We start from the raw sequence: 26,977 nt of genomic DNA, 5'->3' as shown, positions 1-26,977 counted from the left end.
CGCACCAGCATTAGGAAAGGAAATGATAAAGCCTTACATTGCAGTACCCAAAGAGGGAACTGAAAAAACAATGAATGAATCCATCCATCCATCCGTCCGTCCATCTTTCAGCCGATTATCCTGTCTATTTCCCACATTAAGGAACAAAAAATACAATATTTACCTGAAATGGTTTTATAATTCAGATCAAGAAGTTTGTACATGTTTATTAAAATTTTATTAAATCACCACCCATTTGCGGACTGCAATTGGTGCCTCTGGTTTCCACATCCCCAACAATCATCAACCAACTTGAAGGACATTAAACAAACTCTTTGAATAATCGGTTTCCATTTTCCAACATCTCTTTTATTGGGGGGGGGGGGGGGGGGCGGTGCCTGGAGGTACATCCAAGGGACCGAAATGTGTTTAGAGGGGCATGGGTACTCTGACAGATTCAAGGGGCCCCACACTTTACAGGGGGCTTTGAATATATACAATTTGTCAGGGAGGTCAAAAGTGACATTTTGTAAGGCAGCACAGAAATTCTAGGTCTGACCCTGATGCACCTTTAAACTTTATGAAGCATGCATCCACGTCACTTCTTACACTGTATTTCTCAGTATTATGTGGTGTTTTTCTTATGCTGCCTGTCAAAACAATCCCATTATAAACTCGGTACCGTTAACCTTATACTTAAAAGTGGAGAACACGTCTTAGAATGCACATTTATTATGAATTAGCCAGGTAAGTCAAAGTAAGTCAGGGAGGGGGCAAACATACAGTTATACTTGTCAGAAATAAAATTTTAGCCTCTTCTTCAAACACAGGTCAGCACATTAAATAAAACTATACAATGACCATTAGCACACCACGGTATTTTTATTGAGGCTAGTAGTAAAAATATAGGTTAATCACGCTTGAAAAAAAACTTCAATCGACATGCAAGCGCCAAGAGCATAGTACTATATACACAACACATGACAAAATCAATGAAAACTATTTTCGGCACTCGTTGTAAAACATTAAATGGATATTAAAATGAAATTTTAACAAATAGAAGCATTGCACACCAAATCCACACCAACGTCGGTGAAATATCAGTCTTTCAAAAAAGGTACGGACTGTTTACGAAGCTTTCAGGAGGTCGGAAAGTTCATTGATGTACTGAATTGTGTATTTCAGAGTCTGGATTTTGGTGAGGGGCTGTCCCCTCTGACTGTAGTCCGGGGGTAAGTAGTCGCGCAGCTGATGCAGCGCGTCAGCCAGGCTTCGCATCCGCATCTTCTCCCGCTCGCTCGCCTTCATGCGGCGCTTAATGGACATTTTCGGCTTAGAGGGCTTCTCCTGGTAGCCGCCGCTATTCCTCTGAGGATAGGGGAAATCTAGGCTCCTCCGGTCGCTGGAGCTTGGTGGCATCTCCGGGGAGGAACACGTGGAGTCGAAAGAGGTATCGGAAGACGCGCAGAGGGGCGAGTCTGCATCAGTACCGAAAGACTTGTCCGGGCTCCTCCAGTCCCAGCTGGAAAGGATTGTGGAAGTTACTAATTCGATTTCAGTGTCCAAGTAGGCGATGTCCTCGGACACGTTCTCCATACCGACGTGGCGTCCTGATAGCGTGGAAAAAGCCTGAAGCCGTCCGAGGGAGCTTCGCTCGTTTTTATAACAGGTGCGGCGCTCAGGCGCTTTATGGATTCGCGGCTCCCGCGGAAGTTCAAAGCAAACGCAGGTGCGAATCCGCGGCGTGAGTTTGGCGAGCAGACGCTAATAAGCCCAAATAGGCGGCTAACGTGCGTCAGAAAGAAAAACAATTAGATTTACTTTTGTGAAAATGGCTATTTAAATTAGCGCGACCGCAGTTATCGGTTTGATGCGATCAGACTAATGAAGAAATGAAAGGAGTCTGTTACACCTATTTTTTCACGGCGAGTCGAGACAGCGTCTTGGGGACTGATTCGTTGTGTCTGTTTATTAAAAATAAAACAAACATAGACAAAATAAAATATATACAAAGCAACTAACACCAAATAAGATACATCATGACAAACATAATAAACTCAAAACAACTTAGCACAGAGATCACAGAATGGACGGCAATAAAGATTTACGTTTGTTATTAGTTAACTTAGGAAGACAAATAGCAATCGTAACTACTAAAGACCCATTTTTATCTATTTATTTTTTTTCCTCCTTGTTACCATTTCATAATTGTTCAAACCGCAGTAGTGTATCATTCGGTCAGACCACGATAGTTTTATTTTGTGTCGATCAATTCAAACATTTGACAAGCGCCCCGCATTCATTACACACCTTATTTACAGGGTTTATTGAAAGTGAAAAAGTGGAATCTTTCATGTCTGACAAAGGTGTTCGTTACAGCTCCCATGATCAATAGATTCCGACCTGAGCGTCTTCCAAGCTGGCGAAAGTGACGGCGAAATACATTCACACCTTCCCACGACATGGGAAGCAGCGCGTTTCGTAGCGATCAGGGCATTCTGTGACTTGTCACATTATAGTCAAAACGAAAATACACCTCCAATGCCTCTTGTACACTTAAGTTTTATATGAAACCGTTATAATAATCATTATTCTTTTCTTTGCAAAATTTTTACAGAAATTTTATACTTTTAAAAGTGAGACTAACCTAATTAATTTCTCTAATCTAATTTGGAAAATGCATACGTAATTTTAATGAGGACATTTGTAAATGCAAAGTAAAAGGTATCACTCGTTAAATGGGTCACAGATAAAGAACACGATTAAATACAGGCTATAAAAACAGCTAAACATTCTTTCAGATTAGGTGTCCTAAATGAATCTGAGTTTTAGCCTCTCTGCTAAAGGCAGCGGGCTGTCCAAAGAAATGACTGAGTCATCTCCCTCACTGGGACCTGTTTGACAGGATGGGCTCTGAGTAACATCTCTGAGATCAGAAGGTACCATGGTGTTCCCATCCTCAGCAGGCCCACAGCCCCCCCTATCCCAGTCAGAGGTTCCCTTCATGGTGACATGAGGTGTGACTCTGTCCCCTGTCCTCTGTTGGTGATCTGCACCATGTGGGTATCTGAGCCCAGGCTTCCCCTTCACAGTCGTCGTCTTTCTGACCACCGGAACATTCTCCGCATTGCTGTCGTCGCTTGACGAACACAAGCCGTCGCACACGCTTTTTTTCACAGCCCGAGTCTTCTTTCCCCTACTATTCCCATGATGCCCTGCTCCAGCATTATCTTTCGTTCTTACAAATCTGTATTTCGGGGACGGTCGGATCCACAGACGCGGGTCTTCAGATTTCTGCGTCGTTATGTGCGTGCCTTCTGGGCCACAAAGGGAACTCTCTGTGCCCTTCCTCGCGTCGTCACTGCCACCAGGAGGCGTGGGAAGTGTCTGGGCTCTCTGCAGAAGCTTGGCAGTATGGTTTACTTTAGCGAGCGGCTGTGATGGAGTGGAACTGCTACCGCTGCTCGGAATGGACCGTAAGCCTTGGGTCTGGTGTGTTCGTGTTATCACGTCAGCAGTCACTTTTTGGTGCCCTGTGGCATTTTTCACTAAAACTCTGCATCTCAGAGAATCCTCTGAACAACTGACTGCAGAGGGTCGATTTGGGTGTCTTACACCAGATGGATTTACAGGTTCCCCTCCAGGCGCCCTGCAGTGCCCCAAGACTCCTATGGAGTGTTCCTCCAGGCTGGGGCTTGCAGGGAGAGTCTCCCCACGCTGACCGCTCTGAGTCTGCGGAGAGGAGCTGAAAGAGCAGGCATCCCAGTCAATCTCGCTCAAGTGCAGCTCGCCGATGATCGTCGACTCAGATGGAGATGACGACACTGTGGTGGGTGCAGTCCCGGGGAATGAGGGAGGCTTGGACGGTGAATCCTCATTGGCTGGGGCTCTCGGTGGAGGACCGAGGCCAGAGCAGCCTGCAGGGGGCGCCTGTCCTTGTTCGGTGGAACGTGAATGGTCAGAGGATCCGTTACTAGATGGGGATGTACTCTGCTTCCCGGTGGCAGAGTCGACCTTCCCTTCTGAACAGCCATGCAGATTCATCAGGGCAAACATCTCCGAGACATCATCCGACCCTTCACGTGTGCCATCTCTCTTCCCATTTCGACGTTTCTTTTCTAGAAGACGCAGAAGCATAGAATTCAGGCGATTGCTGAGAATGCCCACTGGTAAACCCCCCCCCCCTCTCCACCCACACACTCACGGTACATCTGGCATTTAATAATTTAACATGTCATCCTAGCAGAGGAACTGAAAGTCAGGGGGATAATCAGATGTGCCGGAAGCGACAGGTGTGCCCAGCGTGTTAACTCTTGTTAATCAAAGTCTTTCAAGTCAGCATTTTCAGGTGTCAGGGTACTAAATCCAACAGATTGTCGCAAACTTTAGAGCCTTTGATCAGTATCGCCTTTCAAGCTTTAACGGGGCTTGCAAAAAATGTGTTGCTCTCACGTATCTTTTTTTTTTCCCTTCCCTCATTCCCTAAAGGGGCTTGTGTCCAAAACTCACGTTTTTGTTTGTTCTGCTCCGCTTCCTCCTTCTCGTTCAAGAATCGCTCTACGATGCCAGGATATGCAGACCGGAACAGGGACTCCTCCTCGATTGTTGTCACCACATCCCTGAGTTCGTCTGGGCAGTCTCCGGGGTGGAGGAAGTGCTCTGTGAGGATAGATGTGATTAAATAAACTTGCTTATCCCTGGGGAAAATCCCATGTGTGCATCAGCAGGATATGCAAAGCACAGATGAAAGTACATATAGAAGAAGACAGACGAAGTGCCACAACAACACACAGTGCAAAAAAGGAGAAGTTCTACTCTTTCATATTTTGAACTTGCTGTATACAGGCTTGCTCTAGATCAGAGGTCTCAAACTACCGGCCTGCAGGCCACAACCAGAACAAAATGGTTACTGGTTTCAAAGTAAATGACTGAAAATGTGGCTCAGTACCGTGCTTCGAAGAAGTTCTCCAGCATCTTCAGAGCTAGCAGAATACCCATTTGCTAAGAATGAATTCCATGTACGTTTGTATTTATATATTCTCGTAACAGTTTCCTGGCCTAACTTTGAATTCTTACGATATGATATGGTTTTCATACGTTTACATACATATTGCCTATGTTGTTATTTTGAAGTTTATGCCAACAAAAAGTGCTGCTAATTATATTTGTGGTCTTCAATACAGAACTTGTTGAAATGATGGCAGTTTGCTTATCAGTGTACCATTTTCAGAACATTTTAACCGTACCACAGTAATACCGATAAGCACACTTCAGATGGAACATACAGGCGTACGATGCAGCACAGAACGCAAAGCAAAGTTTGGAGATAGGAAATAGGAATGCGGACACGATTGCAATAGTGACCGTATTCCTTACTAGCATTGTCCAAAGAGTTCAAGTGGGTAACGTGTCTCTTTGGAAGCACAGACCAAATAAATCAGAAAGCAGACCCAGGCTGTCCGATGGTCGTGTCCAGGCTATTCTTAGAGCATCCACTGCCAACCCCCTTAATGTAAACGTTACTCATCTTACTGAGCACTGTCAGGTTTCTGGTAGCAAGCAATAATCTAAGGGACATTTTTTCAGTTTTGATCCATGTTCAATATACACCTGCCGAGAATGATACAGATTCTGATACAAGAGCTCTTCTTATTTTAATATTAAAATTATATATATATATATATATATATATATATATATATATATATATATATATATATATATATATATATATATATATATATTGTTGTCAAATGCATAAAATACTTCCAGACTGTCACCCTCTTATCTGCTGTTCTTAGGCTCCTCGTACTGCGAAGGGTATGCGCATGACGTCACAGCAGGCGGAAGTCACTGCGCTCACACCCACTGAGTAGCAAAAAGCTGAGTGGTAACGTTAGTGTTCAGCATGAATGCTGCAAAAAAAACATCTAAAATGGGAAAGCTGTCGTGCGATTGATTGTCCAAATCAATTTAACAAGAAATAGGAGCTATCGTTTTACATACTGCCGAAAACGAAATAAGTATCGAACATAGATTGGTCACATATGACCCAAACCCGATCCGTCTAATAGTTTCAAGTTAAAAATGATGGGACACATTTTTTTGGGTGTGATTTCTCACGTGCCCCCCCCCTTGAGGGAACACCACTTAGCCAGTGGCCCCCAGGTAATTTGAGTTTGAGACCCCTGCTTTAAACGATATTTCATTGTATTTGTACAGCAACAATAAAGGTCTCTTCTTCTTCTAAATGCAGTCACCAGCAGTCGTGGAAAGCATTACACAGAATTTGCATAAATTTAACATTTAGAAAATGTTTAGGAAAGTTGGCCGGTCTGAGCGAGCTGGCGTGGAAACTGGGCCGCAGGACTGCCATGGGCGCTGGGGGACTTAGACAGCTAGTTTCCCGGCCGAGAGAGGAAGCAGACTTGGCACCTTCACTGCCCTGTGTGTGATCTGTCACCTCTGGGCCTCGTTCACCCGACCTCACAGGGAGACAACAGGAGACCACAGGGTTTCCGTCAGCAGCCGCGGTGGGCAGCACCCATCAGAGGCCTGCGCCGACAGCGCCACGAATACAGCACGCCTACTTATTATGGTTCGACTCCTCTACAAACGACTGCTGCTCTTATTCACACCCGTGGCTCAAGGTGAACGTCATGTTCCTCAGGAAAACATGATCATTTTAATACGTATTCAGGTTGAGAATACAACAGTTCAGCTAAGCAAACAATTACTTTTGACATGAAATGCTTAATTAGCAACTGTTACCAAATAAACAGTCATTTTATTTTATTGCACTGTCATTACAATCCTTATAGCAATTTTCAATAATGACCACATGGACAAACACGTGGGATGAAATCCTTCCACCAGAAATTTTCAATTAAAAATGTGCGTAAATGTCAACAACACAAAACAAAATGGTGACTGATAAATAGTTCCTACCGGGTTTCTTCCATATTATTTCAAAGCTGGCAATTCCATTTCTCACCCGTGTCTTGCATATCCTGTTTCATTAAACAAACAAACAAAAAAACAAATGACAAACAGGCAGAGCCGTAAACATGCAGCATGTAAAGCTGCCTTTGGTGACCCCCCCCTTACCGCAGGGGCTCTATCGGGGAGGAAGTCCTCCTGCCACACTTGATGTTCATCATTTCTGTGTAGGTCATCAACACCAGCACTTTCTCACTGGTGTAGTGCTTTGGCCACTCCAATTTTTCCAGGGCAAAGTTCTAAGACAAAAAAAAAATCATTACATGACAGATGAAATGTAATGTCCTAAGGCAGCATACAGCAGAAACTGCATATAGTGACCATGTCTGTCTGGGTGAAATTGATCACTATAAGCAGATGTTCATTATAACAGTTTTGTTTGTTTATGTCTCAGGCAGGTAACCATCTAACTGACATTTGTATATTTATTACATGAATATAAAACTGTAGGTAATAAAACCTACAGCGTCGCTATTTACCAAATTTCATCGAATACAGAACAGCTGTTTAAAATGATTTTCAAATTACAGTACTGTACAACTTAAACTAAACTGTATAACTCAAATACGCTATAATACAGTACAGGACTGTATATAAAAGATAGCTTATTGTGGTTTCGCTGCTGCATCTCCTTGGCTCATTGTTGGCAAGCTTTGATCAGTCTTTATTTTTCACTGAGAGAAAATAACTTTCTTTTTCCCGTCGTGTTTTCTGTGCACGTAGCAGATTGCTAGCCAGGAGTAGACAGGTTACTGTATTTAAATATTTATGGTATATCATTTTATTATAAATCAACATTAATCAAAAGGCTCATATACAGCATCATATAAATGTTCTTTATATTAACCAAAAATATTTAACTTAGGAACTGCAAGAATGGAATACATAGTCTTACAATACCTGCATTAGCAACAGGTTAGGTTTTCTTCTTGTAATATTCTCAGTGTGTCTGTCCTTAGGCACTAGAAACTCATGTATTACCTGGGGAAAAAAGAAATACTGTTATCTTAAGAAAATCACGTTTCATTTTAGTTTACTGAATGTCCAGTATTACCTCTGTAAAAGGGAATCCCTTGCATGCCAAAGCCTTCCTGTGAAAAAAAAAAAGGTTTTAAAATGACTATTATTTGTATTTGAATATAAAAATAAATAGATAAATCAATTTTTATGGGTGATTTAATTTGGTCAGCTAAAGTTAAATAAATAAATAAAATAATGATAAAAGCTCTGAATCTCTCCTTTGTCCATACATTCGAGGCTGAGTAATTAAGAAGCTGACCAGCAGGAGGCGCACCGTTTAACGATGGACTCGACGGTACCACTCTGCCGTGTCAGCTCGGCACGATGCCAGTCACACGGACACAGGTAGTCGTAGTCCTGGGGCTCGCAGAACCGTGTGCTTCCACAGAGCCCACAGCCGCGCTGCTGGTGAGCCTTCGCTGTCCCTAATGGGGGGGAGAAGTGGACACAGACGTAAACACGACGTCACTTCGCTGGTTAATGGCCATGTATGTACACTCCACCGCATACAAGAGATCATTATCGTGCAGAATTGTGGTGAATAAAAACTAGTCATGTTTTTTAAGTCTGTATTCAGGACAGTACTACCTTCGATAGGATGTCAGACTCCTTCTCATTCAGATTCTTATTTGTAACTCTGCCAGTCTTGGCACTAAACCAACATGCCATGCTTTATAATAATGTCCCCCTGACAAGCTGGGCCTTCGGAAGCAGGCACAAATACCTTCAAATTAAAAACACTCACTTGTATGGTTTATTTATTTAACTAGATAAGGCGTAAGGGGGTATAGCTCAGTGGTAGAGCATTTGACTGCAGATCAAGAGGTCCCAGGTTCAAATCCTGGTGCCCCCTAAATGTTACTCAAATATTCCAGAATTTCCCTCTTGGATCAACAAAGCTTATCTTATCAAATATTTTTATGCAAAGTGACACACAAGTGAGAGAGCAGAGTCAAGCAGTCAGAATCAGAAACGCTGAAATCACAATGGCTGCCAAACCAGATATCAGCGTCATTCCCTGGAGCGACTGGTATGAAGGGTGTTGCTCAAGGCCACAACGGTGAAATCATTCTTCCAGTCACAGTATTTGAACCCGAGACCTTCTAACAGGTCCAGAGACCTAAACCACAGAGCCACACACCACCCTACATATTTATACGTATGACTGCTAGGATGTGTTTTAATAAAAGCATCCATCACTGCAGTACCTGGGAACACTGGTTGTATAAGATGATGCATTTTATGATGCAGTGTGTGTATATGTACATATTACACGCTGTATAATAAAATGAGTATTTGCTGAAGTGTAAGAGAGTTATGTGATGTGGCACTGGGGACAGGTGTGAGCCGGGGGTGATGTCACCTGGGTGACGGCACATGGGGCAGTGGGTGACCTTCTTCACACGTCTCTCTGGCATTTCCTGGTCGTCATCACTCCACTGTCGGAATCTGTGGCAGCAAAGCAAACACCTATTACTGCACAGGAAACGCTGGGTGGGAACCTTCATTTAGATGTTTACATTTACGACAAAGCAAGGAATGGTTCATTGTTAAAATAAGGTCAAGTTTACCAACACAAGCAAGGCGTTCTTACTTCTGTAGGAGTGTCTGTCCGCTCAAAGTCTGAATGAGCTTCAAAGTCAGTTCTTTTCCAACCCCTGCTATTCCCTAGTGAAAATTATTACTTTTAGACTTTCCAGAATCATATGTAATACATGAAATATTCATATCGTTTCGCTGTACAGCATTTTAGCTAATTTATCTTTCACAATGAACTAGTCACATTGCAAACTAGTTATAAATCAGATTATGTATTTTTTTTCTCCTAAAGAGTTTATATTGTAGTTTATTTGACATCTATTCTATCTTTCAAATTTTATGTAATTTTTATTTGTGATATATTACTTTTTCATTTTGTTATATAGGGTTCATTATGTCCAGTGGTGTCTCTGTCAACCTGTCCAATTGTAGGAGACGCAATTTCCCTCCAGGATCAATAAAGTTTTTTTCTGATTCTGATGTTAGCATTTAACTGTAATAATATTCTTCCTCTTAGAGGAAATGTTACCTTAGGAACGTAGTCACAGCCCAGTAGTATAGCTAGACCCACAAGAGTCTCTCGCTCCAGGTGGAGCTCAGTCCTTACTCTCTCCATCTTATAACAGTCAACTTGTGGGTCCTGAAAGCAGTGAGAACAGTGAAAGGTTTGTGGTACAATTAGGCAACATAATTAATATGATGCTGTAAAAAGCACAACGTTTTTTTGTCATCTGGGATGGCAGTGGGGACAAAGGCAGAGTTTTATTAATTAGAATCAAAAGCATTAAATAGGTTACTTCAGCATGTCACCCATCCATCCATTTCGTGTAACAACTTGCCCTATTCAGGGTTGTGAGGGTCCAGAGCCTATCCCAGAAACCACAGATGCAAGGCAGGGAACAACCCAGTATGGGGTACGAACCCATCGCAGGGCACACTCACACACCATTCACACCTATGGACAGTTTGGTAACTCCAATTCACCTCAGCATGTTTTTGGACTGTGGGGGGAAACTGGAGAACCAGGTGGAAACCTCTCAGTTAATTTTGTCGTAAAGATTTCAATATACCTTGGAATGCCATATTGTCGTAGTACCACCCAAGTCTAGAGTAATAACTGTTGATAAAAGTTTCACTACACTGCTTGTATTCTTGTTCGTTGCAGTACAGCTGCCTTCTCTTGGTCTGGTGGATCATCACTGCCGGCTGTATGCATGCACTGACCGCAACCAGCCGCATGCGCAGCCAAATGTAGTATGAAAACAAGCCGCCGTGCACACGATCATCCGCAGCCCGAAAGTGAATGTGGTAAAGTGAAGTACTGATTTGCCTTTACTCAAGGGCCCGTAGTCATGTACCTATTTTGCCTGGGGCAGGCAAATTTTAGTTTGTCAAAATGGATTTCTGGTTTTTAACAGCATAATCAATATCGCTGCAAATATGTAAATAGAAATAAATATACATACCTTGCTCCAAACGTGCAGGAAGCATTAAAAAAAAAAAACTAAAGGGACTTGCCTATGGATGGAACTTAAACCAACCAAGTGCTGACAACAGAAATAAGGTTTATAAACTCATAGTGGTTGGGATTATGACGTGCCTGATTAAAACTTTAAATCTGGTTACTTTATGTGTTAAATTTTGTTCAGATTTTGTTTAAATTATGCAGCGATCATCAGAGCAGATTAAGTCCACTCATGTTCCCATCGCTAATGTTACACAGCAAGCAAAAAGAAAACTAGGAAGGAACCTTAGTGTTCATGTTGAAGTTCCTGTACACCGTCTGTCCTCCATACAAGAAAACGTCACCGTCGTTAGTGATGCAGCCGTCGACAGAGCCGGACGAATCCAGGAAAGCACACATGGCCTCTGCCTCGCCTTTGGCTGTGACCCAGGGGATGCCCAAGCAGTCCAGCATTTCAGCACACTGTGAGGACAAAGCCGTGTTTAGCCTTTCAGCAAGGGAGCTCATTTGTACAACACGAACATGACAACGTGCATAAAAGACTGACCTCTCTGAGGACAAACTTGAAGCGGGATCTGCCGGTCTGCGCCGGTTTGGGAGCCGGCTTTCGGGAAGGTCCAAACCTCAGGGCGGTTCTCTTGCTCATGGTCTCTGCCTTTATTTGTGGGGCCTCTCCTTCCAAGACAAAAATGAGCTTAATGCCCATTAGTGTGAGGGCTGAAACTCTGAAGAATAAATTTCTACAGGGAAGAAAAACCAGAGTCAAGGACAGCTTCAATCTTTTATATTCATCTTAAGAACGTATTTCCTCCTCAAAATACTTAAAATATAATTTACGAATGATTGTGAACTTAACTAGAATAGCTTCACAATACAGGATGAGTCTGACTGTTCAGAGTTAAGAATCGGCTGATGGCCTACTGTTAATCAATAAGCACAGAAACATCAGTGTCATCAGATTCCAGACTGTCTCACTGACTGGTAAATGCTCAGTTGATTCAGTCAAATACAAATTTATAAGCTTAGAGTAGGTCATGAATGAAGGTCAATTGAGCCTCGTGACTCACCGGAGATGGGGTTTAGCTACCCGCCCTGCCATCTCTTTTACGGACTGGGATTCACAAACCCATAGACTCAGATCCACTGCCAGGGTCTTCCCAGCAAGGCTATACAGGGGCACAGACTCCCGCACTGGCTCCAGGATAGACCACAAGTCGCTCACTCCCATCGCTTCAGTGGCTGTGACACAGTCAACCTTAAGAGCAGTCCAAAGTAACAACAGCTCCGTGATCATGTGTGAAGGCAGATAACAGGGCTAGCTAATTAACAAAGGATCAGCACAGAGCAAAGAAAAAATTCATTTGCAAACATCATATATAAGCTGCTCGCTATCACATATGTATTAGCTTATTACTAATACTTATAATTAATATTACTAAACAGAATCGCTCCAACTCATTTCCAGTAAATTATGATAAATAAGGTATACATTAGAAAATTACTAGTTATTCAGATTTTCATTTTATCAATTCATCCTCCAACCATTTTTCCCAGAAAGGATCAGAGGGGGTCTGGAGCATATGCCCAGCAACACAAGGCACTAGGCAGGGGACACCCTGGACAGGAAGGCAGTCTATCGCGGAACACACACACACACACCGTTTATATTATCAATGTCAAGGACCCTGGAATACATGCAAACTCGACACACACAGCTTGGGCAGGAGAAAAACAACCAACACCCATTTTCAGTTTATGTATCGGGATATTCAGCACATTTTTAGTTTCTCATAGACTATCAATGGGTGCGTTTCTTCCTGCTTATAGCGTAACTAAAACATCGCACAGAACTTGTCATTTCCGACAGCGCTAGTGAACACAAAAACAAAGTCATTTAATGTTCATTTATTCCTTCTCCTTAATAAACTATAACCCAAATCAATTAATAATTTGTGTAATTACATTTTATGGTTTATTCGAGAAATTACTAGTTAAGCCTGAATAACTGCAGGGAGATAGCTTTGTCACATAAAAGATAACTCACAACCAGGGAACTATGAACCACTGGCACGACTGTTTAAATATTAATATGCACTTTCACGGACTAAACGAGACCCTCTTTGTTACTACTATGAAAAGTCGCTTTGAATTAGAAAAAGGATTTTCAATTTTAATAATCATTGACTTTACAAAACTACTAAACATTTTGAATTTAACTAAGAAAAATTTCCTAAACTATTTAATCACATTAAAACTGTTAAACACCTTTCAATGCACCATAAAGGATGACGAAATTACACACATTTACCTCGAAAACTCCGGTTTTACTAATATTTTGTAAACAATTTTCAAACTCGCGCCACAGCTATTTCCGGTTCCGGTTTAGGGGGTGGGCTCCTCTTTGGAATAAACTTCCGGTATTCTACAGAGAACGTTGTAATATATTGAGAATTTTAAATCATTGTTTCTTGAATGTAAACATTAAATACCGGATTTCATTTTTTGTTGTATAGCTTTGCTCTAATAAAATCAATTGTCAACGTTTGGGCTAACTGAACTATTGAGATAATCTGAAGGCTGCAATGAACTGAGGAATTGGTTGATTTTCCGGACAGTTATGAGGTAGCCTGGACTGGGGCGAAGAATTTAGCTCTTCTTTAACCATGTGGCTGTACCACGGGTGGCAGTACGTTTCAGGTTTCACTTTACAGGCGGACGTCATGAACCCGCCAAAGAAGCGCGCCGTGCGCGGAATTCGGCGTCCCCCCGGCTTCCAGTCTCTGCGGCGGGTGGGACTTGGGCCAGTCTGCGCTGTCGATCTCAGAGCTGCGCTGCCCATTGGATATGTCGCTGGTTCTCATTGGTTTAGACAATTTGATGATTGACAAGTTGCGTTCAGTCCCACCTACCGAGGGTTTCGGAAGCGTCGCTTTCCGCTGGATTTCGGCGCTGTGGATTTCTGTATGAATTCGGAGCGGTGGCGTGATGTTACTTTTAGGTTAATATATTTACATTATTTAAATAGGACAGGCATATTTGATTTCGCATAGAAGACTCGATTAGATCTTTCGCAGGAAACTGGGAAGTTAACTTGCATCCGGCTCTGTGTCAATTTAGAGTAAGTACTGCTAATTTGAAGTTATAGTTAAATAATACACTTTGTAAATTATGTTATCATCAGCCTGATGAATTATCTGATTAGTCACAACTTTACAACCGGAACTTGATGGGATAGGAAGGCGAGGGAATAGCGACTTGTCATATGAATTTATATTTAATAACAAATATTTTAATATACGCATACATAATATATGTGCATTCATTGATGTATATAACGTTGCGAAAGTCAAGCAAGAAAAAAAATCGAAGATTGAAGAAAGATGTCGCGTTTGATAAATAAAAGGTGGAATTAAAAACTGCTAGGTGTAGAGGAACTGTATAGTGTAAAGTTATTATTTATATCCGGAAAGGAACAATGTTTATAAGTGTCGGCTAATGCCAAGCGAATGCCCGCCCGTCTGAGCTGTAGAGCGGTTTAGGGCAAAACGAAACATCTCATGTAGTTTCACTTTCGAAGACCTGACTTGATTAATTCACTTATTGTTAAGTGGCCTGCAAGTCGGATATTCTTCAGCCATATACGCATGCTACAGCTGAAGGGTTGGTTATTCATCAGCATGTGTGTGTTTGTTGATGTTTAATTCCCGTTTGTGATGAGAGATTTTGATCAGCATGTTTCCCTGCCTTTTCCGTCATGTTTCCTTGAGCGGTGCCTGCAGACGTGATATTTGTAAAACTAACTCCGTCCGTTTTTCAGCATCTAGGTATGTCTAAAAGAAAGAGTAATTCACCGAACGCGAGTAACCATGTTAAGAGAACCAGGTCTGGCCTAAGGGAGGAAAATGGGGAAGATGAAGATGACGAAGATGTTATTGGACCAAGTCAGCCCACTCCAGTCCCATACACTTCACAGAGGGTGGGAATATACTCATATGTAGACACGTGTAAATATAGTTAGATGTACTTAATACAGTGTCTGTGCATGAAAATCTTACCAGTCTAAGCAAATAATGACATGCTAGCCTCTTTTAATTTCTTTAAGACATCTGCAGAAGTGGGCATAGTGGAAAGTATTTTCTTGAAGAATTTTATGTGCCACGGCCTGCTGGGACCTTTTGCTTTTGGACCGAATGTCAACTTTGTCGTTGGAAACAATGGGAGTGAGTAGCTTTAACCACCCGCCTGTTGTGCTTTTGGTGCAGGTGGCCCAGGTTTGATGTATTTACCTGCTTTACTCTCCCGGCAGGTGGTAAAAGTGCTGTACTGACTGCCCTGATTGTTGGCCTGGGAGGTAAAGCACACACAACAAACAGAGGATCCTCTCTTAGGGGCTTTGTGAAGGAGGGAGAAAGGTCAGCCTTACCTGTTTCCCTTCATATTACTTCTGCTACTATTTTCCCCAGATTTCTCCCATATTTCAAGGCTGTTTCCTGGCACCCACCTGTTTTGTTGTTTCTCCCATTATTTGCATGGCCTTTAAACTTCATTATAAATAATTGGTACACACACATGGATCACTAAGTTTTATATGCTTGTCTGATGTCACCCTGGCAACCTGAAAACCCACAACCTGATTCAGTGAATCAGCATGCTAACTGAATTTGATTGTGTGTGTGTGTGTGTGTGTGTGTATGTGTGTGTAAATTTGGTTAATAATGTAATTTACTTATCCAACCCCCCCAATTTTTCTGAACCTAAATGTTGATAGGTATGCATGTTACCCTGTAATGGACAAAAAGGCGGAAGATTCAGTGTCTTTTGCTTGGTTGTGGGTTCAAATCCCGCATCTGTTCTGCGTGTTTGGAGTTTGCATGTTCTCCCTATGTCAAGCAACTGGAGGATGAATGCAGTGAAAAGCATGCAGTTTTACTGCTAGTGTTTTACACTGTTACTTATGTTTGTTTATGTTGTTTTTTGTGAATTGGCATGTTGTTTTTTGTTGTCTCTCTATGATTTTATTTTCCCTTTGATCACTTGGCTTTGCTTTTTATTGTAGCTCACTCTGTGTGTTCAGTCCCGGAAAAACTGGCAGAGCCACCGTTGTGTAAATTTGTCACATGACACATGATGCTGCTCTCTGACACAGTGGGGGCAAGGTGCAACCTCATGAATCTGATCAGTGTGTTCCCAATGTGACATGCTTAGGCCATGCTCCAACAGGTGTGTGTCTTCCTAAATAGCTCGGCAGATGTCTCCATAACGTTACGCAACCGGGGCCAGGATGCGTATAAGCCAGAGGTGTTTGGCGAGTCCATCGTCGTAGAGCTCAGGATCTCCAGCGAAGGGCTGAGAACCTACAAGCTAAGGAGCACAGCTGGTAATCTATCACACTCTTTGTCAGGGTTTCCTCTAGCTGCCACTTTCCAAAACCATGGAAGGGGATTGGAGTCTCTGAATTGTCCATAGGGTTTCATGGTATGTGTGTGTAGGTTTGTACCGTCTACATGCTCCATGTTTCCTGGGATAGACTCCAGGCTCAGTGGGACCTGGTACTGGCTAGTTATGGAAGATGAGTGCAAGTGGTCTGTAGTGCTTAGCATGGCAGCAACATAGCTGAAGTTCTTATTCATTAGCATAGCAATAAAAGCAACCTGGAAATGCCTTTTTTTTTATTTTATTTAAATTAAAGGTCACCTCGTTTCAACAAAGAAGGAAGAGCTTGTTTCCATCCTGGACCACTTCAACATCCAGGTAGAAGAGTGTACTGAAAGGCTGCAAGGTGCCCCCATGCCATGCTCAAAGGAGCAAGGAAAGTATCACCAGTTAAGAATAACTTGTTTTGCACAGGTGGACAACCCAGTATCGATACTGACCCAGGAAATGAGCAAGCACTTCCTGCACTCCAAAGGTGAAGGAGATAAATACAAGGTGAACACATAAAACCATCATCTTCTCCTGGCTCTGCATGTTATAACACCTACAGTACCTTTTACTGCAGTGCTGGCTGCAGGTCCTCCTAACGTCTTGACCAGATTGGCCACACATGGTAAACCTCTAGCTTTTCCACTGCCCCTTCTTCCCTCAGTTCTTCATGAAGGCTACGCAGCTGGAGCAGATGAAGGAGGATTATGCATACATCATGAAGACGAAGACGGTGACGCAGAACACCATCGAGAAGCATGAAGAGGTGAGGCTCCCTCTGTCTTAAAGCTGCAGTCCTTTTCTTCTCCAGCAGGTAGCACTGCAGTAGTACAGTCTAACTGGGTGCCTCTTGGGTGTATCTGCCAAGTTAATTTTTCTTTTTTGAATATCTTTACTTTTAACAACATTGCCTAAGTGGGTTTTTAATTCAGTGCTAGTGACATGACTCATTAAACATTTAATTTGAAGCATTTAATGTTTTAGCTTTGTTTTTTGAAATAATCACTTTATAAATATTCAAGCCCTTGATTCAGGCTTTGCAGGACTTGCTGACAACGGTAGGTTAGATGTAATAATGTAATAATCTATGAATTGTTCTGGCCAGTGCTTGGAAGACCTGAAGCGCAAATATTTGGAGAAAGAGGACAAGTACAAAAGCTTGGCTTCCCTGGATGAGATGCAGACCAAGCTGGAGGAGCTGCAGAATCAGATGGCCTGGGCTCTGGTGGGTCCTCCTGACGCTTTTTATCTGCAGGCTTTAGCTAAATAAAGGGCCTTTATTTGTCAAAATGGACTCATTATATCTTGCCACAGCCCAGTCAAATGTCTCACTGGAGCTCGTGCTCCCCGTAATCTTCCCAGCAGACCTTGTTCCTCATGAGAATATCAGCCTACGCAGAGTCAGCCGGACTTCCTAACCCTGACACGCTTCTGTATCCATGGCTTTGATCGTATGCGGTGGAGAATGCAGGCGACAACTTAAATGAAACATACCAAAGAATGGGTTCTATCTGTATGAATATGAAATTGCTGCAGATTTGGGGACATTTCAGAGATAACGAGTGAATGAATTAATGGATGGATGAATGTTACATTTATATAACGCTTTTTCGAGACCGCACCCATTCTTCACTAGTACGCTCACCATGCAGTAGCTAAGGTGGTGAAGGGGCAGGAGAGAATTCACCAGGTAAAGGAGATGATGAGGAGGCCAGATTTGAAAGGGCCACAAACCGTATTACTTTATTTAATTGCTTTATTAACTTTATTATTCAAGATGAATTTCACCAGGATCCTATCCTGAATAAGCAGCATGGGATATGCATTTGTATAAGATTCATGGACCGTGTTTCTGATCTGCAGAGCGCAGTCGTTGGGTTATAATAGTGTGAGTTGTTAGTGCTGATTTCTGCTTGTTGATTTTACGTTTTCTGCCTGTTGTTGGCGTCACAGTGCCTGATTTTCACTATTAACGCATGTCTATCACTTAAATGTCTAGTTGATGTTTGCTTTAAATATTTAAGTCTAATCAGAAAGGTTTTGTCATCTTTAGGTCACTGAAATGGAGAAGGAGATGAAACCCTCGGAGGAGAGAGTTGCTGTGGAGGAGAAGGCCACCATTAAATATGACCAGAAAGTAGAGGAATGGAAGGTAGAGTCTCGGCGACCTTTGACAGACATTTCATGGAGCCTCCATGTCTGTTTATGGTGCATCTTCACTGCCTTCTCCCTCCTCAGACGAAGGTGGTCGAGGCGGAGACGAGGTACAAGGAGATCCACGACCAGCTTGAGGGCATTTCCGAGCGGGTGCAGCAGCTGCAGCCTCAATGTGCCACGTTGAAGACTGAGGCCCAGAACTTCAACCGGGCCTTCAAGCAGTCTGAGGTAGTCGAACTGGCGGGTCAGCGACTGCTGTTTGACCATTATGCATCCATTCCTTCTAGTTTCAAGTGGTTTGCATTTGAATTGCTGGCAGCAGTTTGGAATTTTGCTCTGCCTGGGAAGCTCCTCTAGATGCTAAAATGATCAAATCTCAGTGCGGTTGTGGACACAACATTTAAAGAAGTCTGATAGCCCCTTGAAATTAGTGAGCCAAAGGCTGCTAGGATTGCTGTCAATGCCATAGGCCTTGTTCACCCTGACTGAAACTATCTACTGCAAATGTGACTAAGAAATATATGCCACACAGATGGTTCCAGAGCTGTAGATAAGGAAGGAACCTATCTTAGTGTGCTAGCATGACCCTAAGTTACTCTCCCAATTGGGAGGGAACGCAGCTCCTCAGGGAATGTAAGATTAACTCTTACTTTGCTGGATTACAGAATATGCCAAACCTTAGTGGCAGCAAATCATATAAGAGTGCGGGGTAGGAACATGTGATCCACATACTGTAGTATTAAAAGTGAAGTGAAAAATACTGAAGTATTTTACTCTGAGTCAAGTGTTGTTCGAATGTCAGAAATCATGAAAGCGGAAGAGGCCTTAGCACATGACTTGCAAGGAAAAGCAGCACTGGAGGGAGTAGGAAGTGAGTGGCCTAGGAAGATATGCAAACTGGAGATGAGCTAACAAGAGAACAATAGGAAACATCTGAAACATCACCTGGCTGCCGATCTTGTGCAGGGACATCATTCGCAGAAAAGGATTGAAACATTTTGTAAGTCGGGGGGTTTCCTTTGCATGCAGGGAACCCCTTTGCACACAGGCAAACAGGAAGGACAATAACGGTGGATTTTTGCTCGTCTACCTTCAGGCCGCATTCCATCGCTCCAAGACCACCTTAAGAGATCTCGAAAAGGACAACGAGCAGCTGACAAGGCGTGTGGACGAGCTGAAGCACAGGTGTCACTATGACCGACGGCGGGTTGGAAATCGGCAGGTTGGGTGCCAGGCGACGCCCTTTCTGATGCCCCTTTGTTGTGCAGTATCAGTCAGGCCATGGGCGCGGACAGCAGGCGGAGGATGGAGCGTATCGAAACGCTGCAGGCTGAGCTGGACACCCTAAAGCACAAGGACTCTACCCTCGCCCAACAGATTGAGCAGTTCCAGCAGGCAGTGGCCAGAGGCAAAGAGGAACTGGGCAAGATAAGGTTAGCTCACTTTGAGGACACTAAATACTGCTGAACCACACCAGTACGTCCACTCTACGAGACTCTTGATTCTGATTAGCCTCAACCCCGTCGCCTCGATCTGTGTTTGTCAAACGGGTCCTCAGACCCCAAGACAATCCATGTTTTTTTCTCCCTCCAAGCTCCGAGGGAGAAATAATGTGGACCATCTGTGGGTCTGTGAGGACCGGGTTGTGAAACCCTAGTCTATATTATAGATTGAAGTCCTCAAAGATCTCATTGGTAAAAGAGGGAGCGATCTGTTTGGCTTGGCTTCATCTTAGAGAGGATGTTTATATCACTGATTTTGAAACATAATAATGCAGGTGAACTATATTTTGATGGATTGTATACATTTGGTATTTAAATCTAAAGACTCCTTGGTACCCAATTGGCTAATATGTAGGTTTTAGATTTAGAAAGATTCTGATTGGCTGCTTGCATCTGAATATTATCTGACGCTCCAGCTGCGAAGAGCGGGAGTTGCAGCGCTCCATAGAGGCCAAGCAGAGGGAGCACAGGGCCCTGGTGGCCAGCAGGACGGACAAAATCAAGCGCTTCGGGGAGCACATGCCGGCGCTGCTGCAAGCCATCGACGAGGCCCACAAGGGGGCGCAGTTCAAGCAAAAGCCAGTGGGACCTCTCGGTAATCTTGATATCTAAAGATAAGATAAAGATGCTTTATTGTCATTGTACAAGTACAATGAGATTTCGTTTGGAGCTCGCCAAGAGATACACAGTAAACCACACCTGTATGGTTCACATCTATGGTTCATTCGTCTGTGGTCCAAGTCAGCTGGTTCAGGAGGTGTCCCTATCCATGCTGGCAGGATTCTGTATGCGTCTGAAGGACCCCGAGCTGGCCATGGCCGTGGAGAGCTGCCTGAAGACCCTGATGACGGCCTTCTGCTGTGACAACTACAAGGACGAGAAGGTGCTTCAAAGCCTCATGAGTCGCCACTTCCCTCAGGGCAGGAGGCCCCCGATCATTGTCAGCGAGTTCTCCGGCACCATCTACAACATCCGCGGGAAGTACGAGCACCCCCGAGCACCCCCGGGCACCCAGCCCTCACCCAGACGTCGTCCCGCAACAAACGTGCCTCACTGGAGCAAGATATTGTTCTGAATGTTTTTCTGTCTTTCTCCAGATCAGCCCAACACCCGAAGTATCCCACTGTGCTCCAAGCCCTAGAGATCGACAACCCGGTGGTGGCCAACTGCCTGATCGATATGCGGGCCGTTGAAACCATCTTGCTGATTAAGGCATGTTTTGTGGTCTCATTCTGTCCATTATCAGGTCTTCCTGTCTACCCAGTTACTTTGTAAATGTAGTTTTGTAGGGAGTGCATGATTAATAATGAAACTATTACATTGACCAATTGACTATGTATCGCATTCATATTATTTCCCAGCCAATATATCTAAGCGGACTGACAATCTTGATAGGTGTGTTTTTTGTTTTTTTTTTCCCCCAGTTTAGCGATACTGTCAGAAAAAAATGTTACTTTAATGTGACAAGCAGATTATTGCGTTTCTTTGTTGTGAGGTATATTTCAGTTTTTGGCTCTTGTATCCATTTAGTTTTTCCCATTTTTGGTAGCTTGTTCGATAGCTAAATGCAGTGCCTTGCACGTGTTTGTGCCTGTCGAACGTTGAGGGGATGCAAGGGGATTGACTGCATTTGCTTGATCCATCCTTCAGAGCAACCAGGAAGCGCGGCAGGTGATGCAGACCGGCGCTCCACCTGTTAACTGCAGGGAGGCCTTCACTAAGGACGGGGACCAGGTCTTCTTCAACCGCTACTACTCTTGCGAGTACCACAGGGCACAGTACCTGAGCAGGGATGTGGAGGAGCAGATCAGGTATGTGGAGTGGTGCTGGTTTGGGGTGGAGGCATGTGATGATGGTGCGTTAATAAGGTAGAGGAGGGCCAGGGGCAGGAATTGTCCCAGACTACCTGACTGTCACACTGCAGGCTCCTGCAGTCAGAGATTGAGAACCAGAGGGCTCTCGTCACGAGGGTTAAGGCTCAGAAGAAGGAGGTGGAGGACAGCATCCGAAATAACGAGAACCTACTCAGCCGAGCCTATAACGACGGGAAGAAGGCCAAGGTGCGTTTTGGGAAGACAAACTTTTTGGGAAGCGAGGTGCTGCGTGTTTTGTAAGGACAGCATGAGCTGTGTGTGTGTGTCTGAGGTTCATGTCAATTTCCTCGCCTCAATAGGACAGATTCCGGAAGCTTCAGCTGGAAATGACCGATCTGCAGAATGTGGAGGAACCCCAGTCCGAAGACTTGCAGCCTCTTGTAAGCACATGGGCAGCCTCAGCCCGTTTCGGGCCTCCTTCCGTTCCCAGTGTCTGCACTTTGTACGCCTCAAGGAATAAAAATGGTATTTTGTCATGGGTCACATTGATGCCCCCCCTCCACCTATCAGGAGGAGGAGCTGCAGGAGATCTCAGTGAAGATCAGCTCGGCGAGGCAGGAGAGAGACGTCGCCCATCAGAAGATGGCTAAGCTGAAGAAGGAATTTGAGGAGGCGGAACACAACTATCGCCAGCAGAAGGAAGCCATCAGCAGTGTGGCAGAAGAAGCAGATCCCATTAAGGTGGGCAGACCACGGCTGACCATACTGGCATCCCATCCAGGATGGATCCCTGCCTTGCGCACTATTCGGCCTGCGATAGGTTCCAGGCCCCCTGCTGCATTGTCATGGCTGGATGGATTGATACCTTAAAAGAACTTCCTTGTCGAATATTAAAGTTATAACACGCCAGGGCGCAAAGCAGTTAAGAACATGGATGTGTATGCTAAGGGTTGGCAGTTCAAATCTCTTTTATTACTGAGCCTAAACGATTTTAGTAACCAGAGTGCTGTCCGGTCCCGCCTACAGGAAGAGCTGAGCAAAAGTGACCAGGATGTGGAACGATGCAAGCATCACAAGAAGCACTACGAAGAGAAACGAAAGGCACACATCGGTGGGATTCAGAAGCTGAAGGCCGATCTGGGAGTCAGAAAGAAGGAACTAGAGGTAGACAGGATGGGCCACTGGTCTTAGGGTGGATTGGGAATGATCTAGTACTTAAGGCATTAAACCTGCTCGCTGTGGTCGCCCCCATCGTGATGTTGAGTGTAAACTACGAAGAAATGTAACATGTCCAACTTTGTGCCCTATAGGCGTCCATCCTGAAAGCTTCTGAGATTTGCCCTGAACGTTTGGAGGTCAGGAGGACAGCCAAGAGTCTGGACAGCGAGATAAACCGGCTGAAGCAGAAGATCAGCAACCAGCAAGACCTGCAAGGGGACCGAGACGAGGTCATAAGGTACCCAACATCTGAGGAACATCTGGACTGCACTGGATGTTGCGGCTCCCTATCTGACGCCTTTGATACCTGTCTTTGCTTGGTGGTCTGTAAATCTAACCTTTACAGTTCCAGAAAAAATGGTGTTAGTGTTTGACTTTGAGCGTTTCTGCATCTAAATGCTCTAAGTGCTCAGTATAGATTTTCACCAAGGGCCACACTCTCCACAGGCAATACCAAGAGGCCCTGGAAAACTACAAGAACATCGTGATGCAGGTGAAGAACCTGAAGAAGTTCATCGGCCTGATGGCGAAGATAATGAACAGCCGACACAAAGTCTACACTGAGATGAGAATGTAAGTGCTTGTTCGTCTCATGGGAAGCCGTCAGAGCCTGACAAGGGGGGTCCTTTGTGGTCCTCCGTCAGACGTGTCTGTGAAATGCTCTTTTGTTCTCCTTTATTACTGTTCATTAGTCTCCTTTCCACCACCATCTTCGTCTTACAGTTGAATGTGCTTATAGTAGTTGAATATATTTTTCTCATAGTCTGTTTGTTTATGAACTTACACAACCAGTCATAAGTTTTTGCAAAACACAGGTTTTCACCACTTTTCCATTTATTTAATTAATGGCAGATTGGAAAGTTGAGTGAACAACTGTAAATGAAAATATGTCAAATTAAATGAGTGTCCTTTATAACATGAAAAAAGTATGTAACAGTGCATGTCTAACATCCTATTAACTGGTTGTGTGGTCAAATTCTCAGCCGTCCTTTTAACTTTAAATGCACTAGTTATCTGTTTCATCCCATGAACCACAGCAGTATTTAATGTCCCTCGTAGGAAGAATGCCTCAGATTTCCTCTGCTGTTATAATTGATGGGGAGGTTATTTTGATGAATCCAAAATATGACATTTTCTTGCTAATAAAGGTACTCAAATGGTGAACAAACTGTAAATTTGTTAGCAAAGAATATTAAGTGTATTTTTAGTAAATGTTAAGGAGTAACATGCAAGTGTAAAAATCTCTGTGCAGAAAAACTTTTGACTGGTAGTGAGTGTCTGATTCTTTGTAAACCTGCACTCAGTCTGACAGCAGTTTGATGTAATTAACATGGTAGGATGGCAACAATTGGGGAAAAAACATGCTAATTTCTTTAAATTGTGAGACCTGATTTGTAAGAGCACAGCAGTGAAATGGGTTCCTCACAGACCACTGGTGTTTCTGAATGTCCTCAGGTATCTCTCTGTGCGCTGTAAGTATTACTTTGATTCTATGCTGTCTCAGCGAGGATACACGGGGAAGATGACTTTCAACCACAAAAATGAGACATTGGCCATTTCGGTAAGAGGACCAAAAAATGCTTTTTTTTGTTATTGGCCAAGAAGAATATTAAGTAATTGGAAGTATGATTAATTAGCATCGGAGACCTAGGACATTTTCGTCACACGTATCCAGGGAATACAATGAAATTCTTATACCTCAGGTGTGGGGGCTGGGGGTGCGTGTGGGGATCGGGCAAACGGTAGTGCGATTTAAGAATAAGTATATGTAGAACTTAAGTAACGCAGTGTGGGGAAAATATAGGGTTAGGATGTGTAAATTGACAGTATTACAGTACTGAAAGTGCAAAGTGCATTAACAATATAGTAATGTGCAGTACATTGGTTAGGTGATGTGTGCACAGGTACAGACCAGCAGCTGTTATTTATCAACCATGTTCCTGTTGAGCTGTGATTGCGTATGAGTGTGTTCCCTCCTACGGACTGGGATCCCTTCCGGGTTGTGTCCTGCCTTAAGGTTTCTCTTTCCCTCTACTGGATAAGTGTGATGGGTAGATGAGTGCATGGTTTGGCTGTCAGATGTATCACGCTATGTTTGGGTTTGCCTCAAACTGTTCACGTTGGCTTTTGTTAATCATTCTGCTGAAAAGAACGTTTTTCTGGTGGTCATCTCAGGTCCAACCAGGAGAGGGCGACAAAGCGCCGTTGAGCGACATGCGCTCCCTGTCTGGGGGAGAGCGATCATTCTCTACAGTCTGCTTTGTGCTCTCCTTATGGGCCATCGCCGAGGCTCCTTTCCGCTGCCTAGATGAGTTTGACGTTTATATGGTGAGAGTCCAGCTGCAACCCAGTCTTTGTGGGTCACCCTGATTTCACCATTTGCTGTCATTTTTCTTCTCCTACACTGTCTTGTTCTAACTAAAGTTTGGCCGTTTGCTGTTGTTTTAATGTATATTTTTAGGACATGGTCAACCGAAGAATTTCTATGGACATGATGCTGAAAATCGCAGCCAGCCAACGCTACAGGCAGTTCATATTTCTTACCCCCCAAAGCATGTGGTAGGTCTGAACCAGCACCTTGTCTCTACATTAACGACCCTCTGGGACGTTAACTTTTTGTGCCTGACATGAATTGCGCAGAAGAATGACTTAATCTGTCCCAAAGCAAGCTTCTGTCACTTTCTGTGGCCAGACACAGAATAAAGAGGGCGGTTTGAGCAGGGTTAAGAGGGCAGTAACACAATGGTGTTTGAAAGCACAGTTTCTATAAACAGGAGACTGGGGTGCAGCTTTGCCTTTATTCATAAAGACAAGTGGGAATTTGAGATCTAACAAACCTTGAAACGTCACTTGGGAAATCTCTCTTTTTCTTGGAGAAAAGAAATTTGAATGTGAAGCCTAAGGTCAGGGCTTCCTACATTTATTTATTTAGCAGACGTTTTTGTCCAAACCAACATGAAAGTGAGGGTCCGAGAGCAGAGGCAGCCAGTTGAGTTAAGGGACTTGCTCATGGGTCCAACTATTGCTCCACCCTGTCAGCCAGGATTGGACCTTCCAATCACCAGTACAAGTACAAATCAGCAGAGCCAGACATTGCCCTGTTTTAGCGTCCAGTATTGTTCTGCCGCACAAAGGCAAAATCAGGTCTCTAAAGCTGATTTATCCTGGGATAAAATATCACGGCCATGTATTTTCCCCAACATGCTCCCAAATACAAATGACAACCATATTCCAGGTTTGGTTGTGAACTGTGAAAGCATCTGACAAGCATGCAGTGACCATGACAGTATTACCACTGTGTTTCTGCATCGTTTGGCAAAACTTTCCTTTTGTTTTCCAGTAGCCTCCAAGTCAACAACTTGATCCGGATTCTGCGCCTCAAAGACCCTGATCGAACCCAGACCATCCTACCCTTTGGCAGGAGGAATGTGGTGGAGGACTCCCAGGACCAGTGACAAGTCATTCCTGCCTGAGACAAGAACTGCTAAAAAAATATTTTTTTTTGTATACTGTTCTTTTAAATGTCAGTTATTTGGTAAATATTGGTCATGTTTAAATAAAAATATCTCCCTTCTTATTATGCCCCATCCCATCCATCCATTTTCTGAAGCCACTTAATCCCAACTGGGGTCTCGGGGGGGACCGGAGCCTATCCTGGGAACAATGGGCACAGGCAGGAACCAACCCTGGGCAATCGCCAACACACCGCAGGGCACACACACTCACACACACTCACACAGGGCCAATTTAGCCTCACCAATCAACCTATCCTGCATGTTTTTGGACCGTGGGAGGAAACCGGAGCCTCTGGCGAAAACCCACATGAACACAGGGAGTGCGTGCAAACTCCACACAGAAAGGAT

At 43.7% G+C, this 26,977-nt stretch overlaps 3 protein-coding genes and 1 non-coding gene across 10 annotated transcripts; 2 read left to right on the top strand and 2 right to left on the bottom strand.

The window, feature by feature from the left end:
- Positions 1 to 842: 842 nt before the first annotated feature.
- Positions 843 to 1,801, bottom strand: msgn1 (mesogenin 1). The gene has a single exon (XM_023807009.2). The coding sequence runs from the start codon at positions 1,573 to 1,575 to the stop codon at positions 1,108 to 1,110; it is 468 nt and encodes a 155-aa protein (XP_023662777.1). The 5' UTR covers positions 1,576 to 1,801; the 3' UTR covers positions 843 to 1,107.
- A 121-nt stretch (positions 1,802 to 1,922) lies between these two features.
- LOC111841316 (GEN1 Holliday junction 5' flap endonuclease) lies at positions 1,923 to 13,813 on the bottom strand. 4 transcript variants are annotated; one of them, XM_023806980.2, is made up of 14 exons: positions 13,693 to 13,813; positions 12,070 to 12,257; positions 11,550 to 11,742; positions 11,288 to 11,464; positions 10,067 to 10,177; positions 9,593 to 9,666; positions 9,362 to 9,447; positions 8,273 to 8,423; positions 8,033 to 8,069; positions 7,879 to 7,959; positions 7,087 to 7,217; positions 6,928 to 6,989; positions 4,489 to 4,638; positions 1,923 to 4,097 (listed from the first exon to the last, which is right to left on the bottom strand). In XM_023806980.2, exons 2-14 carry the CDS (start codon positions 12,228 to 12,230, stop codon positions 2,791 to 2,793), a joined length of 2,721 nt encoding a protein of 906 aa, XP_023662748.2. In that variant the 5' UTR covers positions 12,231 to 12,257; positions 13,693 to 13,813; the 3' UTR covers positions 1,923 to 2,790. The 4 variants fall into 4 exon arrangements, with proteins under 4 accessions (XP_023662748.2, XP_023662746.2, XP_023662749.2 ...); XM_023806978.2 differs by lacking the exon at positions 13,693 to 13,813 and adding an exon at positions 13,311 to 13,497; XM_023806981.2 differs by lacking the exon at positions 13,693 to 13,813 and adding an exon at positions 13,268 to 13,297.
- trnac-gca (transfer RNA cysteine (anticodon GCA)) lies at positions 8,780 to 8,851 on the top strand. The gene has a single exon. It is a non-coding gene; the product is annotated as a tRNA-Cys (tRNA).
- Positions 13,422 to 26,694, top strand: si:dkey-119f1.1 (Structural maintenance of chromosomes protein 6-like). Of its 4 annotated transcripts, none has more exons than XM_023806973.2 (27): positions 13,422 to 13,624; positions 14,820 to 14,978; positions 15,105 to 15,222; positions 15,309 to 15,414; positions 16,243 to 16,379; positions 16,692 to 16,753; positions 16,850 to 16,930; positions 17,088 to 17,189; positions 17,529 to 17,648; positions 18,477 to 18,575; positions 18,662 to 18,808; positions 19,677 to 19,765; positions 19,849 to 20,013; positions 20,499 to 20,677; positions 20,862 to 21,063; positions 21,180 to 21,294; positions 21,733 to 21,893; positions 22,007 to 22,142; positions 22,256 to 22,336; positions 22,467 to 22,637; positions 22,923 to 23,060; positions 23,207 to 23,352; positions 23,562 to 23,687; positions 24,570 to 24,675; positions 25,290 to 25,442; positions 25,576 to 25,673; positions 26,455 to 26,694. In XM_023806973.2, the coding sequence occupies exons 2-27, from the start codon at positions 14,829 to 14,831 to the stop codon at positions 26,567 to 26,569; spliced, it is 3,303 nt and encodes a 1,100-aa protein (XP_023662741.2). In that variant the 5' UTR covers positions 13,422 to 13,624; positions 14,820 to 14,828; the 3' UTR covers positions 26,570 to 26,694. The 4 variants fall into 4 exon arrangements, with proteins under 4 accessions (XP_023662741.2, XP_023662743.2, XP_023662740.2 ...); XM_023806975.2 differs by lacking the exon at positions 13,422 to 13,624 and adding an exon at positions 13,726 to 14,120 and having other exon boundaries at positions 26,458 to 26,694; XM_023806972.2 differs by lacking the exon at positions 13,422 to 13,624 and adding an exon at positions 13,730 to 14,120.
- The last annotated feature ends 283 nt before the right edge of the window (positions 26,695 to 26,977 follow it).

This window comes from Paramormyrops kingsleyae, chromosome 19, assembly GCF_048594095.1.
Source record: "Paramormyrops kingsleyae isolate MSU_618 chromosome 19, PKINGS_0.4, whole genome shotgun sequence".
NCBI lineage: Eukaryota > Metazoa > Chordata > Actinopteri > Osteoglossiformes > Mormyridae > Paramormyrops > Paramormyrops kingsleyae.
Note: the sequence above shows the minus strand (reverse complement) of the source record. Positions and strands in the feature narration are given on the sequence as shown.